This window comes from Theropithecus gelada, chromosome 17, assembly GCF_003255815.1.
Source record: "Theropithecus gelada isolate Dixy chromosome 17, Tgel_1.0, whole genome shotgun sequence".
Classification (NCBI taxonomy): domain Eukaryota; kingdom Metazoa; phylum Chordata; class Mammalia; order Primates; family Cercopithecidae; genus Theropithecus; species Theropithecus gelada.
Window position 1 is genome coordinate 16,729,243 of NC_037685.1, and position 25,105 is coordinate 16,754,347.

General features: G+C 39.0%; 1 protein-coding gene across 1 annotated transcript in view; it reads left to right on the forward strand.

Annotated features, from left to right (window-relative positions):
* Positions 1-25,105, forward strand: part of SCEL (sciellin) — a 119,913-nt gene that overhangs the window by 18,397 nt on the left and 76,411 nt on the right. The window contains exons 2-9 of the mRNA XM_025364287.1: positions 678-739; positions 1,421-1,538; positions 4,588-4,647; positions 8,511-8,579; positions 12,406-12,474; positions 13,054-13,092; positions 14,106-14,186; positions 16,755-16,820. Of these exons, the coding sequence (XP_025220072.1) occupies positions 697-739; positions 1,421-1,538; positions 4,588-4,647; positions 8,511-8,579; positions 12,406-12,474; positions 13,054-13,092; positions 14,106-14,186; positions 16,755-16,820 (545 nt within the window). The 5' untranslated portion in view covers positions 678-696. The remainder of the gene's footprint in view (positions 1-677; positions 740-1,420; positions 1,539-4,587; positions 4,648-8,510; positions 8,580-12,405; positions 12,475-13,053; positions 13,093-14,105; positions 14,187-16,754; positions 16,821-25,105) is intronic.

Consider the following 25,105-nt stretch of genomic DNA (forward strand, 5'->3'; position numbering starts at 1 on the left):
CCTAGGACCCACAAAGTCATAATTCAGTTCTGGGGAACTGGATCAGTCCTGGGCAGACTGGTGCTGTGGGTTACCTTAACCCCTTAACACCAGAAGAGTAGTTCAGAAACTTTGAGTTTTCCACGTGGCAGTTGCCTAAAATCACCAATGCTTCTCAAAGTCTGTGATTTCCATGTGCCTGGTTGCTTTCCTTCTAATTACACAGCAATTTCCTGAGTTTGCTTTGGCTTTTTTCAGGAAGGAGCTGAGGAGCCCTTCTTTGGGCATTCACAGTGTGCTGTGGGTTCAGCACAATCTCTCTCTCTCCCTCTTGACCATGACCAGACACTTGTCTAACTCATTTTTCTGCCCCCAGCACCAGGCTCAGTGCCAGGGACAGTGTAAGCACTCCATGCGTAATTATTGATTGAACACATGAATTAACTGATGGCCTGATTCTACCAATTGCTTATGATATAATGCTGGAATCACAAAACGCCCTGGGCCTCATTTTCTCCATCTGTAAAACAAATATGTTGGAAGAGATGAACTCTCAGGGGCATTTTATGTCATGCATTTGTTATGACAGACCATGTGACTGTCACTGTCATTGAAAAGTGAATCTCAGTCATGAAACAGTCACTTACGGGTTCTTAGAGTCATTGTTGTGCTTTCTCTATTTCCCATTTTTCTTTTAGGTCCTTACTGGAAGGCAGCATGTCCAATGTTACCTTGAGAAAAATGTCTCCCACAGGAAATGGTAATGTACATGAGTTTCTCTTACTCAGAAAACTTTAACATTTCAGTAAAACAACTCACAGATCTCAGTTCTTTAATACAGACATTGAATGCTTAGAAACAATAGTCTAATTTAATTAGCATTGCAAAGTTAGGCTTAAGAAAAAGTATACATGCCACAGCTTTTAGTCATGTAATTGGAATTCATTTTTTTAAAATCAATAAAAATATCTTTTTTTAAAAAATATGACCTTCTTTGTGTTTAGCTCTTACAGAATAAAATAATTAAGTTACTTAGAATCAAATGACCAGGACTCATTGACTATTACTAGGTATTATAAAAACAGTCTTTTGTGGGCTTCCAAGGTATATTTCTTATGGGGTAAAATGGCCAGCCCACTAAATCCTGGCTCAGTTTATCCCAGGCTGGGAGTTCTCCTTTCCCAGGAACTGGATGGGGCCTCATAAGTGGCACTGGCAGTTTCAGTTGGCACCTGAGCAGCTTTGTGTGTTATCTTTGGTGATAGGGTGTGGGATCTGTTCTTTCTTGCTGGTGCATCCTACTTTGAATCAGTACTGGACTTGCCAGCCTAGAAGATTGATGCTGGCCAATCAGTTGTGCCTCTCAGGATTTTCAGGTTACCAAGCCCACGCTCAACTCCACACTATTACATCTTCCAGTCTTTCATGTTTCTGTTGATAGAGATGAAGAGCACCACTCTGGGAACCACACGGAAGCAGCAGGATTTTCACGAGGTGAACAAAAGAAGAACTTTCTTACAGGATAACAGTTGGATAAAGAAACGCCCTGAAGAAGAAAAGTAAGCTGGTGTGGAGCGTGGTGGGTGGATGGAGGGGCAGAGAGAGGCATTCTGTTTGGGAAGCTAATGCTTATCTGAAAAGTGAATACTTTTCTCCTGAAACACTTTGTTGCATGGTCTAATCTTTGGTAAGACTTAGTAAGCATAAATAGGTTACACACCAGAGTTTCAAGAATACCTCTGCCATTTTAAAAATCCACATACATAAGAGAATGTGAGTCATTACTGAGAGAGAGCCTGGTTATTACCTAGGATAGATATTTGTGCTTACTTGGTAAATGGAAAAGAAAACATGACTTTCCAGTTTCCAAAAAGGTAACAGTTAATCCATGATCAGACAATTCCTGCTATGTTGATCATGTCAGCTGAAATAAACAAAAATAGTATAATTCCAAATTTAATATATAAAATTTTGATACGTACAAGAGAAATTTAAAAAATTACCGACTTAATTTAGTGCCATCTACTTCTAGGTACTGGGAAGGTGGAATATATGGTATTACTTTGTAAGTACTTACCACCAACAAAATTTTGTTTGTTTTGAGCATTACTTCTACTAGCTGAGAGGTTTAAAGATTTGAAAACTATGGCCATAGGCATATAGCCTCATTGCCAATATAGATTTGCAATAGGTATTTGTCCAGCCCGGATATATATCGTGTTGTGTGTATGTTATAAATTATGTAGTCATTTTATAATTTCTTTGTTATTAAGCTTGGTGTTAGATACTTTATGTATAAAGCACCAGTAATTTTACAATAAAACACAAGGTAGGTGTTATATCTCCTCATTTTACAGAAGAGGGATCTGAGCTCAGAGAAGCTAAGTAACTTGTCTAATGGCACATAGCTATTTAGTGGTAGAGATGAGATTTTAACATGGTCCATTGTTTTTCCATTACACAAATGTTTCTCAACCAGGGACAATTTTACCTCCAGGAGACATTTGGCAAGGTTGGAAGACATTTTTGTTGTTAAAATTGGGGAGTGCTTCTGGTATTTAATGTGCAGAGAACAGGGATGCTGGTAAATATCCTATAAATCACAGGACAGCTCCCACACAAAAAATTATCAAACCCAAAGTGTCAACAGTCCTGAAGTTGGGAAATCCTGCATTATAGGATACTTACTCTAAACTATCTACAAACTCTGCAGATATGGTTATTTAAGGGTCATTCGTGTAAATGTTAAATTTAAAATATCTATTAATTTCTGTTATTGAATATTATTATTTCAAGGAAATATACAGGAGTTTAGAGATTTAGAGACTCACACTAACTTTTGGAGTTAGCACTATTGGACAACAATCATTTCCTTCCATGAAGCAGCATTTATTGCTTCTGTCAGAGCATTTCCAATTTTCTGTAGTGATAGTGTCATGTCAAATGTAGACCATACATTTTGGATTGCCAACATTTACACAGATGAGTGAAGATAGAATGTATAAGACAAATCACAGTTGGGAGGAATGTTGCTTTTATGCCAGGCATGCCTCCCCAAGAAAACCCAGGGAAGCCAACTTGGATGGCATAGGAGCTGCTGAATGAAGGGAAAATTGGCTTTGATGCTTCCCTGATTTTCCCTGGCCCAGTTCTGGGCTGTGTGTTATAATTCTTCCTCAGATAAAAACATGCCTGGTATCTGCTGCTCTTTCAAAAATTTCAGTAAGAGATACGGAGGAAGATAGGAAAGTTCTCCTGGGGTCTTTGAGAGTATATATTTGCTGGCATTGTTTCACTTTTACTGTTCATCTTTCTATTTAATTGTCTACTACAGTTCTTTTATAGCTTCATTAAAAATGGTACCAGAGGCCGGGCATGATGGCTCAGGCCTGTAATCCCAGCACTTTGGGAGGCCGAGGTGGGCAAGTTAGGAGTTCGAGACCAGCCTGGCCAACATGAAGAAACCCCATCTCCACTTTAAAAATACAAAAATTAGCTGGGCGTGATGGCGGGCACCTGTAATCCCAGCTACTTGGGAGGCTGAGACAGGAGAATTGCTTGAACCCAGGAGGCACAGGTTGCAGTGAGCAAAGATATTGCACCACTGCATTCCAGCCTGGAAGACAGAGCAAGACTCCATCAAAAAAAAAAAAAAAAAAAAAAAAAGTACCAGAGGATTGAGTAATGTTACTGGAGCACAACCAGGAAAAATGTGGTATTTCAGGTTTGGTTGGGTTGACATGAAATAGGTTCAAGTACTTTCTGCCTTGGCTCAAATCCAAAGGCTTCACTAAATGTTTTGACATTTCCTGAAAGGGCCTGTACTTTCAGTTCCACTGTACAAAACAAGAATGATATTACTTTGAGATTTTACATATGAAGGTCGATTGCAGGGTTGACCAGTAGGAATAGCAACGGTTTGGAATGAAAAGATTTGGGTCCTAGACGCATGTCTGTTACTTGCTAACCTTGTGGTCTTAGGAAAGCCACAAAATCCCCAATCAATTTTCTCATCTGTGAACTGGATGTGACAGTGTCTTCACTGCCTAATTCATAGGATTATTTTAATGATTAACTAGAGCAAACTGTATTCTCATGGCTCAAAAGTGGGCTAGGTCTCCTGTGAATTATAAATCTCCTTAACCACAAATATTGGTACTGAGTTTCCCACATTTTATGAAGGAGAACTGTCAAGTCCACCAACATATCCAGACATAATGGGCTTGCTTAAATTTAAACACAATTTGTGGAAAGCTTTTGTATTTGACTTCAAGCCAAAAAGGACTCTTCTAATACATATAAAGCAAATGGGCTCATATTCCCACAGTCTGATAAAACAAAACACATCACAACACTCATTCATTGTTGAATCATGTGCAAACCTCATGGGATAAATGATCATTTGTATTGACAAACTTGTTTCTTTTCTCATGCTCTTTCAAGTGGTGACTGGTTAAAATAGATACATAATTTTGTGTTCTCACAACTGAAGTAAAATGAATTAACCTTGCCAAAAATTGTGAGCTCGCCCTCATGTCTCTCTCATTTGGTGCTTAGCCAATATTGTGGTAACTTTCCATGTGACATACTTTTGTTCTTTCTTTGCAGAGATGAAAATTATGGTAGGGTGGTGCTCAACCGACATAATTCCCATGATGCATTGGACAGGTGGGTGTTCAGACATGTTACATCATGAGCAGAAACATAAAGATGGTAGTTTTCAGAGAAGACTTGTTCAAGACAGCTGAATATTTGCAGCATGCCTCGGGCTTTCCCCGATGTTCTGGGCATGTGAAGGAGAATCTGTGATATCATCAGAGGTTTCCACAAGAAAACTCTGCCTCTCCAGAGCCATGACTTGGAGGCAGAACATAACCAACCCTCTGTGCATCCCATGGAGGTAGTCCTCCTGACAGGCAGAGAAAGGACTCTCATAGAAACACGATCAGATCAGGCAGGGTGCCATGGCTCATGCCTGTAATCCCAAAACTTTGGGAGGCCAAAGTGGGAGGATCCCTTCAGCCTAGGAGTTCGAGACCAGCCTGGGCAACGTGTCTAAAAAAAAAAAAAAAAAAAAAAAAAATTATTTAACTAGTTGTGATGGTACACACCTGTCGTCCCAGCTACTCCAGAGGCTGAGGTGGGAGGATTGCCTGAGCTTGGGACACTGAGGCTGCAGTGGGCAGTGATGCTCCATTGTACTCCAGCCTGGGTGATGGAAGAAGACCCTGTTTCTCAAACAAATGAATGAACAAACAAACAAACAACAACATCAACATGACCAGATTAGATATCTCTGAACCTTAGGGAAAGGAATCCTAAAACACAGAAATAACAACTCCAGAGTTCACTTGCTTTATGGTACAGTACCTTTCTTTTTGGAAACTCCTGGGCTAGTGGGAAAACATGAACTGATCCTCAGTGGCAAATAGACTGATCAAAGCACATTAGTAGAAAAATTAAGATAAAACAGTAATCACAATGATGTAAATAATCTCGGACTGATAAAAAAAATAGAGAATATTGTTACTAAAACACGGCTGTACTCACATGCATACAAACAACCACACCCATCAGAAGAACCTAAATATTTATCAGACACAAGTTTTATCTGGTCTAGTAGCTTGTGTCTGTCATTAAAATGTAATTAGAAAGGGAGTGTGGATGTCTTCTATGGCATGGAGCTTAAAAAGTTAAGCAGACACCTGGGACATGTCTATGTTGGAAACTTTTGTTTATGAATTTCTCTCAACCCTTTTAAACTTTTTAATAATTTTGACCTGTTTTAAGGGTGCTGAGCATATAACCCTCTACACAGAGTTGCCGTTTCATTTTCCTGATGCCAGCTTTAGTTCATCTGATTTACTGTTCTGTGACAGGGCCGAGGCCCTGTCCTTAGTCTTTATGGTTTTGAAGATCAGAGCCTGGTTCTCAGCTGGCTCTGATCTCACCAACAAAGGAGAAGCTCATCATTTGAGTCCAGCCACCCGTGGAAATTGCTGCGTATATGTTATTCACCTTTCTCTGGAATGATTAAAGAACACAGACCCTTATGTTTTTTAAGTGTGAAATACGCTTCATATTCTTAATGTACATACAATGTGTTTTAGGTTAACAGGAGCATAATCCCTTTCATGCTTATTTCATATTTTAAATTATATTGATTTCCTGAACCCTTCCTCGTGGTGGCCAGCGTTGTGGCTAAAGTAGCATATCAGTCTTTTAAGGAACAAAAATCTGTAAGCCCTAGACATTTCCCCCTTGACCTATAACTAACATCACAGAATCAATCTCCCTAAAAGAGTAGGGCAGATTGTTTTTCTCCTGGTACTTGCTCAGAGGGTGTCACTTGTCATTTTTCTGCTCTGCAGAGGCTGTCTTTACCTTGATGCCCACTCAACAGCCCCTTTGGAGCACCCGCTATGTGCCAGCATTGTGCCAGGTGCCAGGAATACAAAGATGCATAGAACATAATCTTTGACCTTGGAGCTCTTGTATTCATGAAAAAATATCCACAAATGAAAATACTAAAGTTTGTCACGGAAAGTGCTATAGTAGACGTGTGTGAGTGCACTATGGGAATAGAAAGGAGGGGAGACTAACTCTGCCTAAGTAATCAGAGACCTCACTATGGAAGTGGTCTTTGGTGTTGGTGATGATGCTTGAAGGATTATGAGGAAAAATTTCCCAAATGGGCAAGACTGGCTGTTGGGCATGGAGCAAGGAAAGAAGCACTTCCCACAGAGATGACAATGTGTGCAGAGAGCTGACATGAGTGGGGTCTGAAAATAAAGGAAAATAAATAATATACTGTCATCACCTTAGATAATACCTTCATATTATCCACAATTGGAAAGTCGCTGCTTTCACAGAACTTGCATCCTAGTTGAAAGTGAGGGAGGAGAGAGAATGAAAATAACATGTTGAAACATGTCTTATTGTGATAAGTAGTAGGAAGACAATGGCCACCTAGAGACATAGTGATAGTGTCTTGGGAGGGGCTGTTTTCTGGAAGGGGTCAGATGGCCCTCCAGCACCTGCTTGCATTTACACATTACACACGATGGTGAACCACACCATGATTTCACTTTGGGGTTGTATTAAACTTTGGGGGAGTTGTATTTGGCATTTTTCTTCACTTTTTTTCTTGCCTCAACTGATACTGTTCCCTCTACCTCTATTCGAAAATGTTCACATCTATTCCACATCTATTTCCCCTCCAAGGCCCAGCTCAAACTGCACTTCATTCCATAAAGCCTTCTCTGGTTTGCATACCTAGAAATCAGCTTTCTCAACTTAGAACTTCCTTACACCTTACCTAAACCTCATTTATGGCACTCACTACTTTCTGTCTTTGGAGGTACATACCTGATTTGTCCGTCTTACTCTGTAGATGGCAGCTATAGTTATTTTATTCTAGATTTCCTTATATTTATTAGTACAACAGTGTTGATTAATACAGCAAATGTTACTTTCTCCACTACTAATACAGCAAATATACTTTTTGCACTATTTGTAGTACTTTTTATATTGAATACATCCAAATAGTTGCTCAGTGAAAATATGCCACATCAAGTTTAAAATTAAATCTTTAGCACCTAGTCTTAGTACTTATTCTAATGCAATACTTTGGATAGGATGGTTTTAAATGATACTTGGAAAAACAAACACAATAAATAATAGAGAATTCTCCAAAAAGCTTGCTTGCTTTATATCGTAGGGTTATAGGTGGCATTAAACAGGCTTTTTCATGTTTGATCAAGATCTTTCTTTTGCTTCCATGATCACGATTCCTTCTATTGAAACTTCTATCCTCTTTTCTATTATTTTCTAAATCCCTCCCCCCATTTTTGCTCATCTGTCTTGCTCTCCTCTCTTTGCCCTTGTCTCTCTTCTCCTTCTTCCTATCACTCTTCTCTCTTCCTCTTTTCCTCCTATCCTTCCCTTCTCTCGCTTCCCACTTTCTCCTTTTCATTTTCCCAGCTTTTCCTGTTTCCTTCCTTTCCTTTCTTTGCTGTCTTTCCCCTCCTTCTCCCTGTAAGTTCCCTTCTTTCAACCCTGTCCACGGTGCTGAATATTAAACAAAGCGTTTACGGATTTAGTCCATGGTGCTGGTTTATGGCACTGCTAAAATTCTGCAAACAAAATATAGTTGAGTATAAAAGATTGAGTTCCTATTATGTAGAAATAAACAACATTGACAAGAGTACACATTAGTTATTAACCATTTTGCGTGTTGTGTTGTTTGTTGTGTTGTATGATTTACGAATCCTTATCCCTAATTTGAATATGTTACATTGTTGTTAGAAATAATTGAAGCCAGAGAAGAATCTTTTATTAGCATTGGATATTGGATTTTCCATAATTTATTCCATCCAAGTTGGAAGATTTGGGTACTCTAAATCTGTCTTTCCTTGGTAACATGTACATTTCCTACTCAAATAGGTCAAAATATTGCCATATGTATGATAGGTTTTATAAACTTTTTAAAATAATTTATCTGATTTTTTTGGTAATTATTTTTGCTACAGGAAAGTAAATGAGAGAGATGTGTCAAAAGCCACAATTAGTCGATATAGTTCTGATGACACTTTGGACAGGTAAGGTTCTTTTGAACCATGTAAGTAGAATGCATAACATACGATATTCCCTTTCTTATAAAGTTATGAAGAATTTAAACGTTTACCAAAATAAGGTTTGAATCGCTGTTATTTTATTCCCAGGGATGGAGAGCTCTAAGAATTGAATTACTTTCTTCAAATCTCACTAAATCTTGACTAGATGCATTTCTAAAATCTTGCTAATAGTAGGTTGTTGTGAACAATTCTTAGTGACACTGATTTGAGTACAGCTAGGGTGGGTACTGCACGGCATCTGTTAGTTCAATTTAAAATGAAGAATATAGGGTTTTTTTGTGTGAATATGTGTAATCCTTGTTCCAACATTTGGTTCTTCCACACTGATGGTGGAAAAACATCAGTCCGTGCAACTGCTTTATGGAGAGACTGTAAATTTTAATAATACAATAGTTTCAATACACTCCAGGACAGAGACATTAGCTCTTTACTTTCTCTTTAGAAAGTGAAAATACTCTTTCGACACTGGAGTCTCCATAGGGCTGATAGAATGAGTCCAATGTGTGTGCCTGCTGTTAGTTCCTTCTTACATGGAGGGAAAGCGCTCATCTCTACAGGGAAAATAGGGCAACTTCTATTCAGGTTGAAGTATAAATGCCACAAATCACATTTTTAGTTTAGATTTGGTAGAGATGCTTAGTAAGCAGAAGTAAAGGACAAAGTTAGCATCTTTAATAGGAGTCTTTTGGACTCCTATTAAATAGGCACCATGAATACCCAAAGCCAGTGCTAGTTGAGTTTACTCCTTGCAGCTAAAGACGTGTGGCAATTGTAGGCAAAAATGCACCTACTGAGTTTTAAGAAAATACATGGTAACTTACAGCATCCAATAGATTCTAAACTCAGACTGTGCCAGTGTTGATTAATGTAGCAAATGTATATACCTTCTGCACTATTCCTAGGCTTTCAAGTCAGTCACCCGAATAGAGGACAATCAACACTGGTATCTTAAAGAGTTGGTCTTTCTCTTTTAAAAATTATCATCCTTGTCAAAAGTGAATTTGTAGTATATGTACAAGATCTCATCTCCACAACGGTGCATAGAGAAGAGGTAGATAAAATACCTCTGTCCATTCATCCTGGTCTTGCAGATGGCTAATTGAAGAAGGAAACCTTATTTCTAGGAATGAATTTTAAAGTGAGATAATTGACCTCAAGTAAGGTGGAAGACATAAGCTTTTGTAGGCTATGTGTCTGAACGTTTATGTCAGGTCAGCCGAGACGCAGCCTACGAATGCTGGAAATAGACTAGACCTCGCAGGCAATGTAGTTAGGTCATTCTCAGCCTTAGTTATAAATTAGAACCACTGACGGAGCTCTTAAACTTTGTTGGTGCCTTCTATCCTACTACCCCTCACTCCTCAAATTCTGATTTAATTAGCCTGAGGTGGAACTCAAGCATTTTTTTTCAAGCTTATAAAGTAATTCTATGTGCAGCTGTGATTCAGAACCACCAATATATCCCAAGTCCTTCATTTTATACCTTCGAAAGCAGGCCCAGAGATTACATAATTTATTTATACACTTTAGTGGTATGTTTGGAAAAAGTATTCTGGCAGCTCATTCCCAAGGCACTCGATGTGGAAATAGATTTGAGGAAGAGAACACAGGCGTCAGTAAAGAAAGGCAAGTCCTGTTAGCAGGAGCCGAACTTCTGTAATATAGACCACTCCAAAATATAAGACATGAAATAATTTTAGGAGGAGGATGATCAAATATATCTAGTATGTGTGCATTGGCATTTTAATAATGATGCAGATGAATTGTTTTAATGAATATGAGAAAAGTACTGGGTTTGCATTTGAAAAGTTCCCTTTAAAATATACTTATGTGTGTAAAAGACGAGGTGTGGAAAAGAAACATAAATATGTATGTAGCATGCAGAGATAGTGGGTTATAACTAATTTGGAAAACCTAGGTTAGGAGGCCCCCTAGTGCTCCATTGTGAAAGTATAACTTTTCCTTCAGCTTTTCTGATCATGTTGCTAATTACATTGTTGGGTATTTCAAGTCTCCAAAACCGATGTTTATTAAAATAACCTAATTTATATCACTAGTTGACAGAAATTTAATTTCCAGGATAATTACAAAATTAATATCCCCCAGCAATATGAAATCAACATACATATTGAAATAGTGGTTTAGAGTTCTCTCCATTACCATTGATAGACTTATCCCCTAGGTAGCATGAAAGAGATTGTGAGAGATGAAGAATGAAGACTAAAGGAAGATGTGTTAACCTAATATATGCGTTTGGGGAACAATCATACTACAGAATCAAATATATGACATTGGATCCCAGTGAATGACTTGGGAGATAGACTACTTTCTATTTGTGTTGCCAAGAGAAAGCCACACAATGACTCTGAGACTCCATTTCTTTATCTATAAAATGAAAATCATTATGCCTACCTTGCAGGGATGTTCTGGAGAGTAGAGAAAGCATATCAAATGACCAGCAAACAGTAGTAGGTATGAGACAAGGAAAGAAGGAACGGGGCCGAAGTTATGAGATCCCACCATTGGTAGAGAATGATAACCTTCCTTATTTGTCCTTTCTAACTCAAGAAGCAGGTGAACACAGCTTTTCTAGATCTATGAGATTAGAATGATTAAAATCTCTAATGATCATTTGGACTCATTACATGTATTAGTCAAAGTAAACTAATTTGTCAAGGTAGAGTAACTTTTTAACAAGTCTGCTTCCTCTCTTCCAAATCTAGATGGTTTAACATACTATAAGGTACTGCTTGACACATCAGAGTCCAATGTGATTTGCTGGAGTCCATGAAGTGACTCAGGGACCTAAGTTCTTTCCATATTTTAATGCTGCCATCTTTATGCTGCCATGCATACCAAAGCCATAGTAGAAGGGGGAAGAAAGAACATGGAAGATCACCAGGAGGTTTTACAGTGGGTCTGGAAGTGGCAGATAACATGTCTGCCCACACTCTTTAGTCTAGAGCTGAATCATATGGTCCCAATTTAATTGCAATGAAGATTGGGAAATGTGGTCTCCCTGATTGCTCAGAAAGAAAAGAAAATGTGTTTGGCAAACACATAATATTGTTTATGCCACAAACCATTAAAAAAAAGAAAAGTATTTCATTGATGCCTTTCACTGACTTAGGAAGTACTGTCATTGACAAGATATATCATTAGACAATAATGAAAATGAAAATAGTTAATGAGTTAAATGCTCGATGAGTCAGAAAGACAAACAGGCAAAAGGCATAACACTTTTAATATTTCAGGTTGGGCGCAGTGGCTCACACCTGTAATCTCAGCACTTTAGGATGTGGAGGCGGGTGGGTTACCTGAGGTCAAGAGTTCAAGACTAATGTGGCCAACGTGGTGAGACATCATCTCTACTAAAACTACAAAAATTAACTCGGCTTGGGGGTGAGTGCCTGTAGTTCCAGTTACTCAGGAGGCTGAGGCAGTAGAATAGTTTGAACCCTGCAGCGGAAGTTGCAGTGAGCTGAGATCACACTACTGCACTCCAGCCTGGGTGACAGAGCAGGACTCTGTCTCAAAAAATAAAATAAAATAAAATAAAATAAAATAAAGTAAAATAAAATTTCAAACTCTATTAAAACAACTTCATAAGTAGATTTTGTCATAAGTAGTTTCTTTTTATTTAAAAATTTTCTAAAATGTAACACTTGAAAAATAGTTCTCTTTACGGGAGAAAGGTTATATTGTTAAGCTATTCTAGCAAGAAAATGGTCTGAAAGGAGTTTGACAATTTAAATGTTTATTCAGACTTTTGTCTTGTTTCTTTATAAAGGATCTCAGACAGAAATGATGCTGCTAAAACGTATAAGGCCAATACCTTGGATAAACAACTAACCAATAGGTACCAGTATCTACTAGCTATGGGAAAGGCTCAAGTATAATATTTTTCTAAGTGTTACCTATGCACTTGCAATTCTTCAATCCTACTTGATATCTTTCTGTAAATTTTTACTCTCTATTATTTTTATTGCAGAAATTCAGGAGTAAAAATCATTACTCCTGTGCATGGCTAGAATAAAATCTTGTTGTTTAGCTTAAAAATCAAGAGCGCTAGTAGCTCCAAATCACCATTCTTACCACATTTATGTTTCTGTTTAAGTTGTCCTGGTGGCAAAATTATGAAATAGGTGCAAATGCAAATTTTACATTATTATTGTTAAGGAAAATTACTGAATCCAACAAATAAAAATACTGGACTTAAACGACACTAAATTTTCAGAAGAAGAAAAATTCTTTGGACTCTAGTACAAGTGACAAAATCATGAAATCATCTTATGAAATTTATTAAAATATGATGCTTTCTATTTCTTTCTCTCATCAATGTCTAACTTTTAATAACTGTAAATTCAAGAATAATTCCAAATAGATGCAAACGTTCATTCTTCATTGTTCAAACTTTGCTTTCTTTCTCTCTTACCAGGAGCATGTCCATGTTTAGATCACCGAAAGTAACAAAGTTGTATGTATTCTTTCTAATTGTAGTATATTTCTTTTTACGTGTTCAAGAAAAACCAGGGAAAACCACCTCAGGCCAATTTTATTGGAATACAGCCATGCCCCTATTGCTCTGGCAGAGTTGAGTAGTAGAAGACAATACCAAAATGGTCTGCAAAGGTCCAAATGTGACTATCTGGACTTTTGCAGAAAAAAAGATTTCCAGTCATTACTCTAATCAAACACCAAAGCTTAGGTGATCCTTTCTTTTTTCTTCTTTGTTAAAATCTAGACTCCTTATTTTTTCCCCCACAGGACTTTTCTTCTCTCTACTCCCACAATAATTAACCCTTCCTCCACACCTCACTTCCTTCCCTACCCACCCTTCACATCTATGCCTCCTCCTTCAGAGAAAATTGAATTGGGAAATCATGGGGTGAGCTAAAAATCTATTTAAACGAAATACATTTTCCCTGGAATGTACTACTGGTGGTTACAAGCAGCCCAAATCAGACATATTTGTAAACTTATTTTATTTTTGAATTCCTATTTATGTATAAAGTGATTTATACACTGGATCACACCTCTCAGAGCTTTAAACAGGCCTGGGTCACTTCCATTTTTGAGGATCTGCATATATGAATAAATGCTAGATAGAGACTTAAGATGGTATGATTTAAAAATTTTTCTAATGCAAAAAACTGCAACATAATAAGTCACAATACAATCACAGGAATAAAAGAAATGTGAATCTGTAGCATGCCAGAATTGATTGGTGTGAATTTCAGACAGTTAATGTCATTTTATGAATCACTTCTTTATTCCTTTAGTTTTAGCTAGTTCTATGAGAACCTGACAACTTTTAAAATATGTCAACTAAGGGAGAAGATTTTTGGCTGTTTTTCCATCCTCAAGTGAAACACTTTATGATGAACAGAGAGCAGGCAGGAATATGAGTAGAATTTAAGCCTTTTCAAAGGTAGGCTGAAATGAAAAAGTTTGAGAGTGTGATTAATTGTTGTTCTTGTCATTAAATAGGCAACCTGGCAGTTCATTGAATGCAAACACCTCCAACACCGTAGCATCCACTTCTGCTACTACTCCTGTAAAGAAGAAGAGGTACAATGAACTCACTGTGTCTGCCTCTTGCTGATATACTATGAAAGACTGTTCTTTATTAATTTCTGAAGCAAATCATCCACCAAACTCCCAGGCAGCATTAGAAAGCTTCCTCCTCTCTTTGGCAGGGATCCAGCATCTACATTCTGCTGTTCCCAAACTTCAGCTCTTTCCCCCAACAATCTCTTTCTCAAATACAGAGTCTTGTTTTCAGTTCTTTTAGGGCCTTGAATTTCTAGGAAATGTTTTAGATGATAGAGCTCGCATGTTAAATGGCGAACTACTTGAGGTAGCATGTTTCATGGAGTGTTGCTGTTGGGAATATCTTAACCTGAAATAACGATGAATGTAGGGCCCCATGCTGCCATGCTCCTGAAACAGGCCTGTATGTGGAGATGCCACCTCCGCTCTGTGGATTGGGCTGGTCTTGCTTCCAAATGCAGAGTCAAAGACCCTTTCTGGAGACATCCATCTGTATTTGTTTGATTCTTGCCTCCTCCACCGACCTCCTCTGCATGGTCTCCCACATTCTGCTGGTACTGAGTCCTATGTAATTAGCAGGCACGGAGGAGTAGTTGGACCAGTGGTGACCAAATATTCTTCATGAGACAGAACATGATGGTGGAAGAGAAGTTTGCATGTTGAAAAAACCCCAGGGCTATGAATTGTGATGCAAATGGAAAATAAGCATTTACAAACATCAATGTTTTAAAATTTTCTCAATTTCCCTGTCTGTACCTGGGTCCATACTCTGTACGGGGTAGGTACTCAATGTTTGTTGATGGACCGGCTGACATTGCCGTGGTGCTGCTGGAGAAAAATGACTGATTCTATTTTTTTCCTTCAACAAAATTCTGGTTGAGCCTGCAAAGTCTCAGAAATGTGATTCATCTTTCCCTTGAACCTAAATTTCATGCCCCTTGACCCTTTGCCTAGTAAAAACAGATTCCTAAGTTTGAAAGAGAAATTTTAGGATAGTCAGTTCAATCTCCTACCTAGTGCAAGAATCTTTCCTCTGACATTTTGGGCATAATTCAGGGTCACTGAAGCCAGCAATAAGACTCTCATTATTTTGGGACACATCTTTGACTTGCTCTCCTGGGTAGCATCTATTCCTTACCTTGAGCTGGGATCTGCCTTGAGTGACTCGTAACTTGTCTTAGTTCAGCTCTGCAGTGGCTCAGAGAAGAGACCTACTTAAACAATTTAAAGCCAGTTTTCCTGTCTGCCTTTTCTTCTGTAGTGCACACCGTTCTCATCTGAATATCTTCATTTTTCATTCGTATCTTGGTCTTTCTGCTTAGCTATTGCTACCAACTAAAATTATGACCTAGTGATGTGAGGACATCTTTCTAATTGAGGTTAGAACTGAAGCTAGTGCTGCTATGATATTCACTTACGCTTTCAATGTTCTTACTTGTCAGAGTTTTCTATCAGCTTCTTTTCTTTTTCTTTCTTTCTTTCTTTCTTTCTTTCTTTCTTTCTTTCTTTCTTTCTTTCTTTCTTTCTTTNNNNTCCTTCCTTCCTTCCTTCCTTCCTTCCTTCCTTCCTTCCTTCCTTCCTTCCTTTCTTTCTTTCTTTTTTGGAAATGGAGTGTGCAATGGCGCGATCTCGGCTCACTGCAACCGCTGCCTCCTGAGTTTAAGCAATTCTCTGCCTCAACCTCCCGAGTAGCTGGGAGTATAGACACATGCCACCACATCCAGCTAATTTTTGTATTTTTAGTAGAGATGGGGTTTCACCGTTTTTGCCAGGCTGGTCTTGAGCTCCTGACCTGGTGATCCACCTGCCTTGGCCTCCCAAAGTGCTGGGATTACAGGCATGAGCCCCTGCACCTGGCCCACAGTTTTTAAAAAATTATATTTTGAGGCTGGGCGTGGTGGCTCACGCCTGTAATCCCAGCACTTTGGGAGGCCCAGGTGGGTGGATGACCTGAGGTCGGGAGTTTGAGACCAGTCTGACCAACATGGAGAAACCCCATCTCTATTAAAAAATACAAAATTAGCTGGGCATGGTGGTGGGCACCTGTAATCCCAGCTACTTGGGAGGCTGAGGCAGGAGAACTGCTTGAACCCGGGAGGCGGAGGTTGTGGTAAGCTGAGATCGCGCCACTGCACTCCAGCCTGGGCGACAAGAGCGAAACTCCGTCTCAAAAATAAAAATAAAAATAAAACTGTATATATTTTGAGTAGAGTATAAGATTGTTATTTCTGTTATGAATAGTTCAGACATGCAAAAAATAGGGAGAATAACATGATAAACATACATGAATTTACTATCTAGATTTAGCAATTGTCATTATTTTCCAGGTTTGCTTTAGATTTATTTTTAAAAGAAATGTCCACATTACTTAGTGCCAAAGGAAATGAGAAAAGAAGTTTACTTGGAGGAACAGACAGCCTAGAATATAGGACAGTTACTTCCTACTTCATTTATGAAATAGTGTTCATTTTACTTCCAAGGCTTGGTATAATCTCATTGTCTTTTTAACTGTCAAATTATTTTCAGACATGTGGGTGGGATCAGCCTTTCAAGCATCGTGTTTATTACTGTGTCATTTCTTAACAGGCAGTCCTGGTTTCCACCGCCCCCTCCAGGTTACAATGCCTCTTCAAGCACAGGAGCCAGGAGACGGTAAGGGAAAGGTGTCGGGCGTAATTGCTGTGCCATTAGATGGAAGAACATGTCAGACATCTACAACATATAATTGTGCATGCTTTGGGATAAATTGGAGGCAATCTCGTGAACTCTCAGCTCTGTACTGGAGGGTGTCCAGTGGGAGTAAGGTCAGGGCTACAAGTACCCTGGTAGGACATCTGACAAACTGCTAGGAGTAAGTAGGTGGCTGCATTAGATTGCTAGGGTTACTTACAGCCAAAAGAAATGAGTGCCACAAACTGGGTGCTGCAAACTCTCACGAAGTGCCACTGGGTGGCTTAAACAACAGGAATTTATTGCCTCACAGTTTTAGAGGCCAGAAGTCCATAATCAAGGGTTCATCAGGGTTGGTTCCTTCTGAGGACTGTGAGGGCTCCCCTAACTTCTGGCAGTTTCCTGATAGTCATTGACATTGCCCAGTTGGTACAAGCATTGTTCTGATTGCTGCCTTCATCTTCACATGACCTTCTCCCTGTGTGCACGTCTGAGTCCAAATTTCCCTTTGTTATGAAGCAGCTAATCATGTCTATCCTACTACAGTATGACCTCATCCTAACTGAACTAATTACATCTGCAATGACCCTATTTCTAAGCAAGGTCACATTCTGAGGAATTGTGGATTAGGACTTCAACATGTGAATTTTGGGGGCAGAGGGGACACAACTTAATCCTTAACAGTGACAGTAGGAGAGAACAGAGTCAGGCATCAGACAGGGGTTCCGATGTGGGCTCCTGGTGCCCAGCTGTCTCCAGGCTGTGCAGAACCCGGAGAACTGGATGAGGTTATGTGTGGCAAGTTGTTCATAAATGTTAAGTGACAAATGAGTATTTTCTAATTTTTTTGTTGTTGAGAGTAATAGTTATAACTAAATGATAGATCAGGTGGAGGACACCTTATTCTACAATTTTCATGCTAGGAATGCCAGCACCAATTCAATGTAATAAATATTTAATAAACACTGCTGTGTGCCAGATATTATTCTAGGATCTTGGGATATATCAGTGAACAAAACATGGAACCTACACTCTGGTCTTTAAAGAAGCGTGCTCTATAATCAATATCATCACTAACTCAGAAACAAAAACAGGTCTTCTATTTAGTTTACTTTTCAGGTATCCAAAGATGTTTTTATGTCTCAACTTCTAGAATATTTTCATGTTTCAATGGGATCAGTTTTTCTAATTCTGACTATTGGAAAAGAAAATTTTATTAAACTATGTGCTCATTTAATATTAGATTGGTTTATTGTATAAAATTTCCATCTACTGTGCAGACTTCTAATGTCTCTTTCATTTCCAAGTAATGGATATATTTAGAAATACATGTATTTTGAAATAATTTGAGTGAGATCTATAAGGATGTAAATAAACTCTAGTTGGTCAATAGAAAGAGCTCGAGTTACTTTTTTTATACCTATCATTACATCTATCTATGTATCTATGTATCTATGTATCTATGTATCTATGTATCTATGTATCTATGTATCTATCTATCTATCTATCTATCTATCTATCTATCTATGTATCTATCTATCTATCTATCCTATCTCTGTCTATCTGTTTGTCTATCTGTCTACCTATCTATAACTAAATCAAATTATATTTCTATAACATGTTGAGCAGTCACAACTTGGAGTCACATTCACCTACTGTTACAATGTTTTATTTTAGAACCTGCTCATCTACAGATGACTTCCAATTACATGAACTTCCATGTATGAATTACATTTGGAGTTTAAAACATTATTTCCTCTCAGGCTGTTATTAGATACTTCCCTATGGGTGATACCTTAGATGTAAGGAGCTATCTAAGTGGGGAAAATGTTAACTAGGAGTTCTCCTAGTTATTATTTTTTCTGAGTATTGTTAAGATTCATCCATTTTTGTCTTGATAGAGAATAACTGGTACTTTTCTTAGATCTATTTATTACTTATTTTTAAAATAACTTCATATTTTGTCCTCAACTCATCATTCCAATTATTCATTATTCCAATATCATTATAAAAAGCAACTGGTTATATAACAGTGTAAAAACGTGGAAGGATTATTCATGAATTAACATCTCATGCTATCAATGCCTGTTGAGGTTGTGGATCTGTTTTCACAGAGCTGATGGGGCTTGGCTCTCTGCCCTCCCTCACAATTATGCATTGCTGGATGTGATTTACATGGAAGATGAAATGAGTTACAATGTTCCTATTTCTGATTCTTGGCTCAGATCCATAGCTCTGGAACTAAGGGAAAGAGGAGATGATTAGGCTAGGTTGATCAATTTGTATATCCATTCCTTTTTTAGAGTCACAGATTATTAATATAATGGCTAAACGAAAAGACTTCTCTTTGAGCATCAAAAATATGTCATGCCAAGCCTTCAGGGGAAGGAGAGAATAATAACAATATAGCAATGCCTTTGATTTCTGAAGTGCTTTTCTTTGGAAGAGCTGAAAGTACAGCTTCTGTTTCTCACCTTTAATGCCAGTGCATTCCCAGGGCTGAGAAACAGCCTTTTTAGTAAATGCTGAAAAATAGAAGTGATTATTAAATGATGAAAGGGAGTAAAGGCTTCACAAAGATATCTTTGTTCCCAGAGGAGCCCAAAGAAAATGAAAATAGGTCAAAAACAGATAAAAATGGGGGGCTATGATTGATAACACTAGCTAATAGCTCAATGTCAAACATTTCCCTTTATCATTCACTAATACACTGGTGTTCATCTCTCCCCCTTTTCTCTCCCCTCCCATCTTCTCCAGAAGAATTTTCACTTAAGACTGACACCCTCACTTTTTCTGTTCTTAGTTTTGCAAGCTTTTTTTCACCACCTAATCTTTCCCTGAAATTTCATTTTCTCCCATACATCTTTTTCTGTGCAGCACAATTGAAAAGACCATCAAACTCCCCTGTCATCCAGGAATGAGTCCTTTTCCTGGAATTTCCTCCCTTGACCTCTCTGTAGCCCTTAACACCATGGGTTATCCCATCTCTCATTTGTTCCTTTCTTAATTTATACTATGGAAGAAATCAAGTTCAGATTAAAAACTTGTGTTATATTGTGTTTTGATTAAAATCTATTACAAGCACAATGTAAACCACACCCAAAAGGCCTTAAACTTTTTTTTATCAACAGAACAGCTCATAATATCATACCTTTGTTTAAATGTATATCTATGCCTATAACTATGTTAGTCTATCTTTATAATTAATATATCTATTCCTATATCTACATCTATACCTATACTTACAGGGAGTTTTTTAAAATTATCATATTTTATAGCTAAAGAAAAAATGAAATTTTCTGAGAAGTGTCATTTTATGTATGGTATACATTAGTTATGCAATGAGAGAGTTCAGACCTGGGTGATCAAACAAAATTTTGGAGTTAAGACTTGAATATCTTTGAAAGCCTCTTGTCCTATTTTTGTAAATGTTCAAGAGAGTAGCTGTAATTCATGACAGCAAGACATGGCATGTAAAATTTTTAACTTAAATAAAACCTTTGGCCCTTCTAGCTGATTTCCAAGTTTGCTTCTTGGTCATTGTGATTTCAACCATTGGGATATTGATGTTTTCTGTCTTCTTTCTTCTCTTGCTAAGAATGGAAATAACCAATACAGTGTTTTGAATTATCAAGATATGCCAAGCAGATTATCCTTTGAAGTTGTCTTATCAGAGCATGTTTTATTTTCATTTTAATCAAGACTGAATCAGAATTTTAGCTTTATAACTGTTGTTCCTTGTTACATTCCTCTGTCTCACCTCCTACCTCTCTGATCAAAGTCCTGCTTCACTGGTTTCCCCATTTTCCATGTTCAAACCTCTTCCATCTTAAAAAATATAGCTCCTAAAAATTTGATAGCCTTGTATTACAAACCTACTCAGCTGACACCTTTCCTCTCTTTCCATCTTAGCCAACGTTCTCAGAAGAGTTGATGCTGCTTTTCCTCTCCATTTGCTGGTTCCTATCACCATTAGTTCATGGAAACAGCTTTCCCTAAGTCACTGATGACATTGCTCATATCAGTCTGTATAACCACGTCACCCTTCAAAGGGCACCACTGACTCTTTACGCCCTTATCAAATCTCTCTTGTTGTGTTTCGAGAACCAGCACACTCCCCCAACACACTCTTCTGGATTTTCTTTCTTTTTCGATTTCTCAGCCCTTCTTCCTTAGTCTCCTCAGCTTCCTCATCATTTTCTACCAAGCCATTAAATGTTGATGCTCCTAAAGGCTCCAAGTCCCTCTTTTCTTCTCCTCCTGTTCTGTGCTCTGCCTTTCAACAGCAGCATCCAGATCCAGGGTTTCAGTGGCCATTTGTGTGCTCTCCACTTCTTCGTTTATATCTGCTCCAGATCTCTTCTCTGAGTTGCCTTTGGGTAGCCCACTGCCCACTGTCTCAAAGACACGAGAAACTCAACGTGTTCAAAATGAAATCCATCCTTCTTCATCCTAACCCGGTCTCCTATCTCATTCTCCTGTAATGATAGTTTAATGGGAATAACGTTGACTCTCTAAATTACTTTGGGCACTATGGCCATTTTCACAATATTGAGACTTCCTATTCATGAACATGAAATGTTTTTCAATTTTTTTGTGTCCTGTCTGATTTCTTTGAGCAGTGGTTTGTAGTTCTCCCTGAAGAGGTCCTTCACTTCCCGTGTTAGCTGTATTCCTAGGTATTTTATTCTCTTTATAGCAATTGTGAATGGGAGTTCATTCATGATTGGCTCTCTGCTTGCCTGTTGTTGGTATATAGGAATGCTAGCGATTTTTGCACATTGATTTTGTATCCTGAGACTTTGTTGAAGTTGCTTATCAGCCTAAGAAGATTTTGGGCTGAGATGATGGGGTTTTCTAGATATAGGATCATGTCATCTGCAAACAAAAACAATTTGACTTCCTCTCTTTCTATTCGAATATGCTTTATTTGTTTCACTTACCTGATTGCCCTGGTCAGAACTTCCAATACTCTCTTGAATAGAACTGGTGAGAAGGAGCATGTGTGTATTAGTCTGTTCCAACACTGCTATGAAGAAATACCTGGCACTGGGTAATTCATAAAGGAAAGAGATTTAATTGACTCACAGTTCCACCTTGCTGGGGAGGCCTCAGGAAACTTATGACCATGGAGGAAGGCAAAGGAGAAGCAGGGGCTTTCTTCACAGGGTGGCAGGATAGAGTGAAAGCAAGCAAGGGAAGATACCAGATGCTTATAAAACCATCAAACCTCCTGAGAACTCACTCACTATCACTAGAACAGCATGGGGTAAACTGCCCCCATAATCCAATCACCTCCACCTGGTCCCGCCCTTGACTCAGGGGCCCATGGGTACTACAATTCGAGGTGAGATTTGGGTGCGGACATAGAGGCAAGCCATATCACCACGTTGTGATCTGATTTCCCTTCAGTATTTCACTTCTGACTTACCTCTGTCCTGTTCTCTCACTTCCACACTAAACCAGCTATAGTTTCCTTGATGTGTCCAAATGCCACTTGGATAAAGTCTTAGTAAAGACATGGGATGGTGGGAGTGGTAGCAATATATTGCAGAAGCCTACATCAAACTACGTAAAATGAAATATTGGAAATCCCTGTTCATAATTCTTTGGCCATCCCTGTTATTGGGCATTTCTTGTTGGCTGGTATTTCTCTGCAGGCCTTCACCTGCTGCTGTTTTCCTCAACAGCCCCTTTCTTCCACCTTCACTCTCCAGCCCCCAGTTCCTGTTAACTACTTACATTGGGGAGGTTAGCTCCTTTCTTCCTGCACTAGCCTATCCTTAGAGAATCTTATTGTCATAACCAAACACGATGACATATTCACTTTTGAGAGGCATTCTATGCTACTTTTTAAAATTAAATTTTTCTTGTGTTATCATAAGTTGAATATTCAGCCACACCCACACATAAAACATCAAAGCTATCATGGACCTCTTTGTGTTCCTTACTGTGTTTATTTAATCATCATTGCAGTGAGTTCCAAGGATTAGGGTGCTGATGGAGAAAAAAGATATGACCATGAGATGGCAGAGGCATACCACAAGCCTAATTTGGCTGGTGCTTTCACAGGCTTTGCTTCTGAGGGAGTCACTCGCCACATGAGAACCTCCAAAGGCAACTGCAAAGAGACCATCACCCAGCAAGGGAGGAGGGTGAAGGGACTCCGGGGGGAGGAGGGATCAGAGAAAGGGCTTTCATGTCTAGGTGATGTCACTCAGCATCATGATGGGAGTCCCAGAGCAGAGAACTCTGAAAAGTGGCATCAGCTTTATAGCCCCAAAAGTTGGAGCGTATGAATGTACAAATAACCATACCATAAGATCAACTGTGAGGGCATGAGAAGAACATCAGTCTTCTCTGGGAAATCTGATGTTGTAGGAAGAGCTTCTAGCAGGGAACTCAGAGATCAGGTCCCCATAGGGGTGTGGGATTTGGGGGAAGGAGAGAAATTACACAATGCTAGGTTTTCAAGCCCAGGGTGATTTTAAGCATAGTAATGCCACTAATCAATGTGGGAAGAAATAGGAGCAGAATAGGGAGTACACAATTGGTCTTAAGCAGCTGACACTGTGCTTTGTGTTGAGCAGGTAGAGTCTGGGACACTGGCGGGATATATCTGTATCAGTGATTTCCAAGCAAAGATAAACACCTAGAGGGGAGGAAGGAGTGTGCTCAGGTAAAAGGCAGTTTCTGAAGATCCAATTTGGGGTTGAACCCAAGGATTTAAAATGTAGTATCTTTATAGAGTAAAGACACCTGTTGAGAAAATATTAAATGAGAAGAAAATGGAAGTGGAACTTTGATGTGTGTCTATACATCAGGTGTGGTGGGGGACTAAGGTTACATGGTAAAGGTAAGGTGTAATGAGAGGTAGATAGGGTGAAGGCAGTGTGGGTCAATGGAGTCTACCATCTCAAACCAAGCCATCCTTCAAAAAGTCTGGCATGAATTTTACTTCCTCCCCAAAGCTTTCACACCCTAAGGTGTGACTTTTGTCATCTGGACTCAGAAGGCTTATTATCTTCGATTCTCATTTAGCAATTAACTGTGCATTACTTTGACACATCGCTTACTATTGCAGTGTACTCATCAACTAAATGGCATCATCTTATAACTCTTTGAATCATCAAGTAAATTTATCCATAGTAGTTTGTCAATAAGTACATATTGACTGATTGATTATTTTAATATTTCTTCGTATCTACTAGACAATGAATTTCCCTCAACCTGTTATCTTATTTGTCTTTTTGTAGTTGTGCTGTATTCTATGTGCTAAGTAACACCTCTCTCTCTCCCTCTCTCTGTTTCTCCCTGTCTCTGTCTCTTTCTCTTTCCAAAACAATTGTCGAGCTCTGGCTATGTGCTAAAAAACCACTTTGCTAGATGCCAGGAGTACAAAAAGGAGTACAGAGAGAAAACACAACTTCTAGCAGGGAGTCATTTTGAGCCAGGATTGTTAAACACGAAGGCTGGCCCTCACCAAGGGAGGGTCCTCGGGAGTATGATAAACACAAAGGTCAAGGTAGCCACAAAATATGTGGAGTGTGGAGAGGGAGGCAGTAGACATTGTATCTGGAGTAGAGTAGGCTCAAAAGAGGCAATGCCAGAGGTAAGCCTTAAAGAACGAGCAAGAGTAAGCCAGATGCAAGGGGGAGGTATAGATAGAGGCATTTCAGGCAGAAAGGAGAGGAGAAGCGAAGTTCCAGTGCCAGAGAATATGGGGTATATGGGCATGTCTATGTGAGCATATTTGTAAGCGTAGAACGATGGGCTTCCCATCCATGGGACATTCTCTGCATTTATCCTTTATCAATTATGTTTAGTGATAGCAGGAAATCCAGTAATTCCAAATCTGATGTTATGTGGGAAAATGTCTTTTAATGTAAGACCCTATGCGCAGATATCCACTCATAATTTGTGGTGAGCCTAAGTACCTTTTTAGAATATCATGTTTCTGGCCGGGCGCGGTGGCTCAAGCCTGTAATCCCAGCACTTTGGGAGGCCGAGACGGGCGGATCACGAGGTCAGGAGATCGAGACCATCCTGGCTAACCCGGTGAAACCCGTCTCTACTAAAAAATACAAAAAACTAGCCGGGCGAGGTGGCGGGTGCCTGTAGTCCCAGTTACTCGGGAGGCTGAGGCAGGAGAATGGCCTGAACCCGGGAGGCAGAGCTTGCGGTGAGCTGAGATCAGGCCACTGCACTGCAGCCTGGGCGACAGAGCGAGACTCCGTCTCAAAAAAAAAAAAAAAAAAATGCTTAGG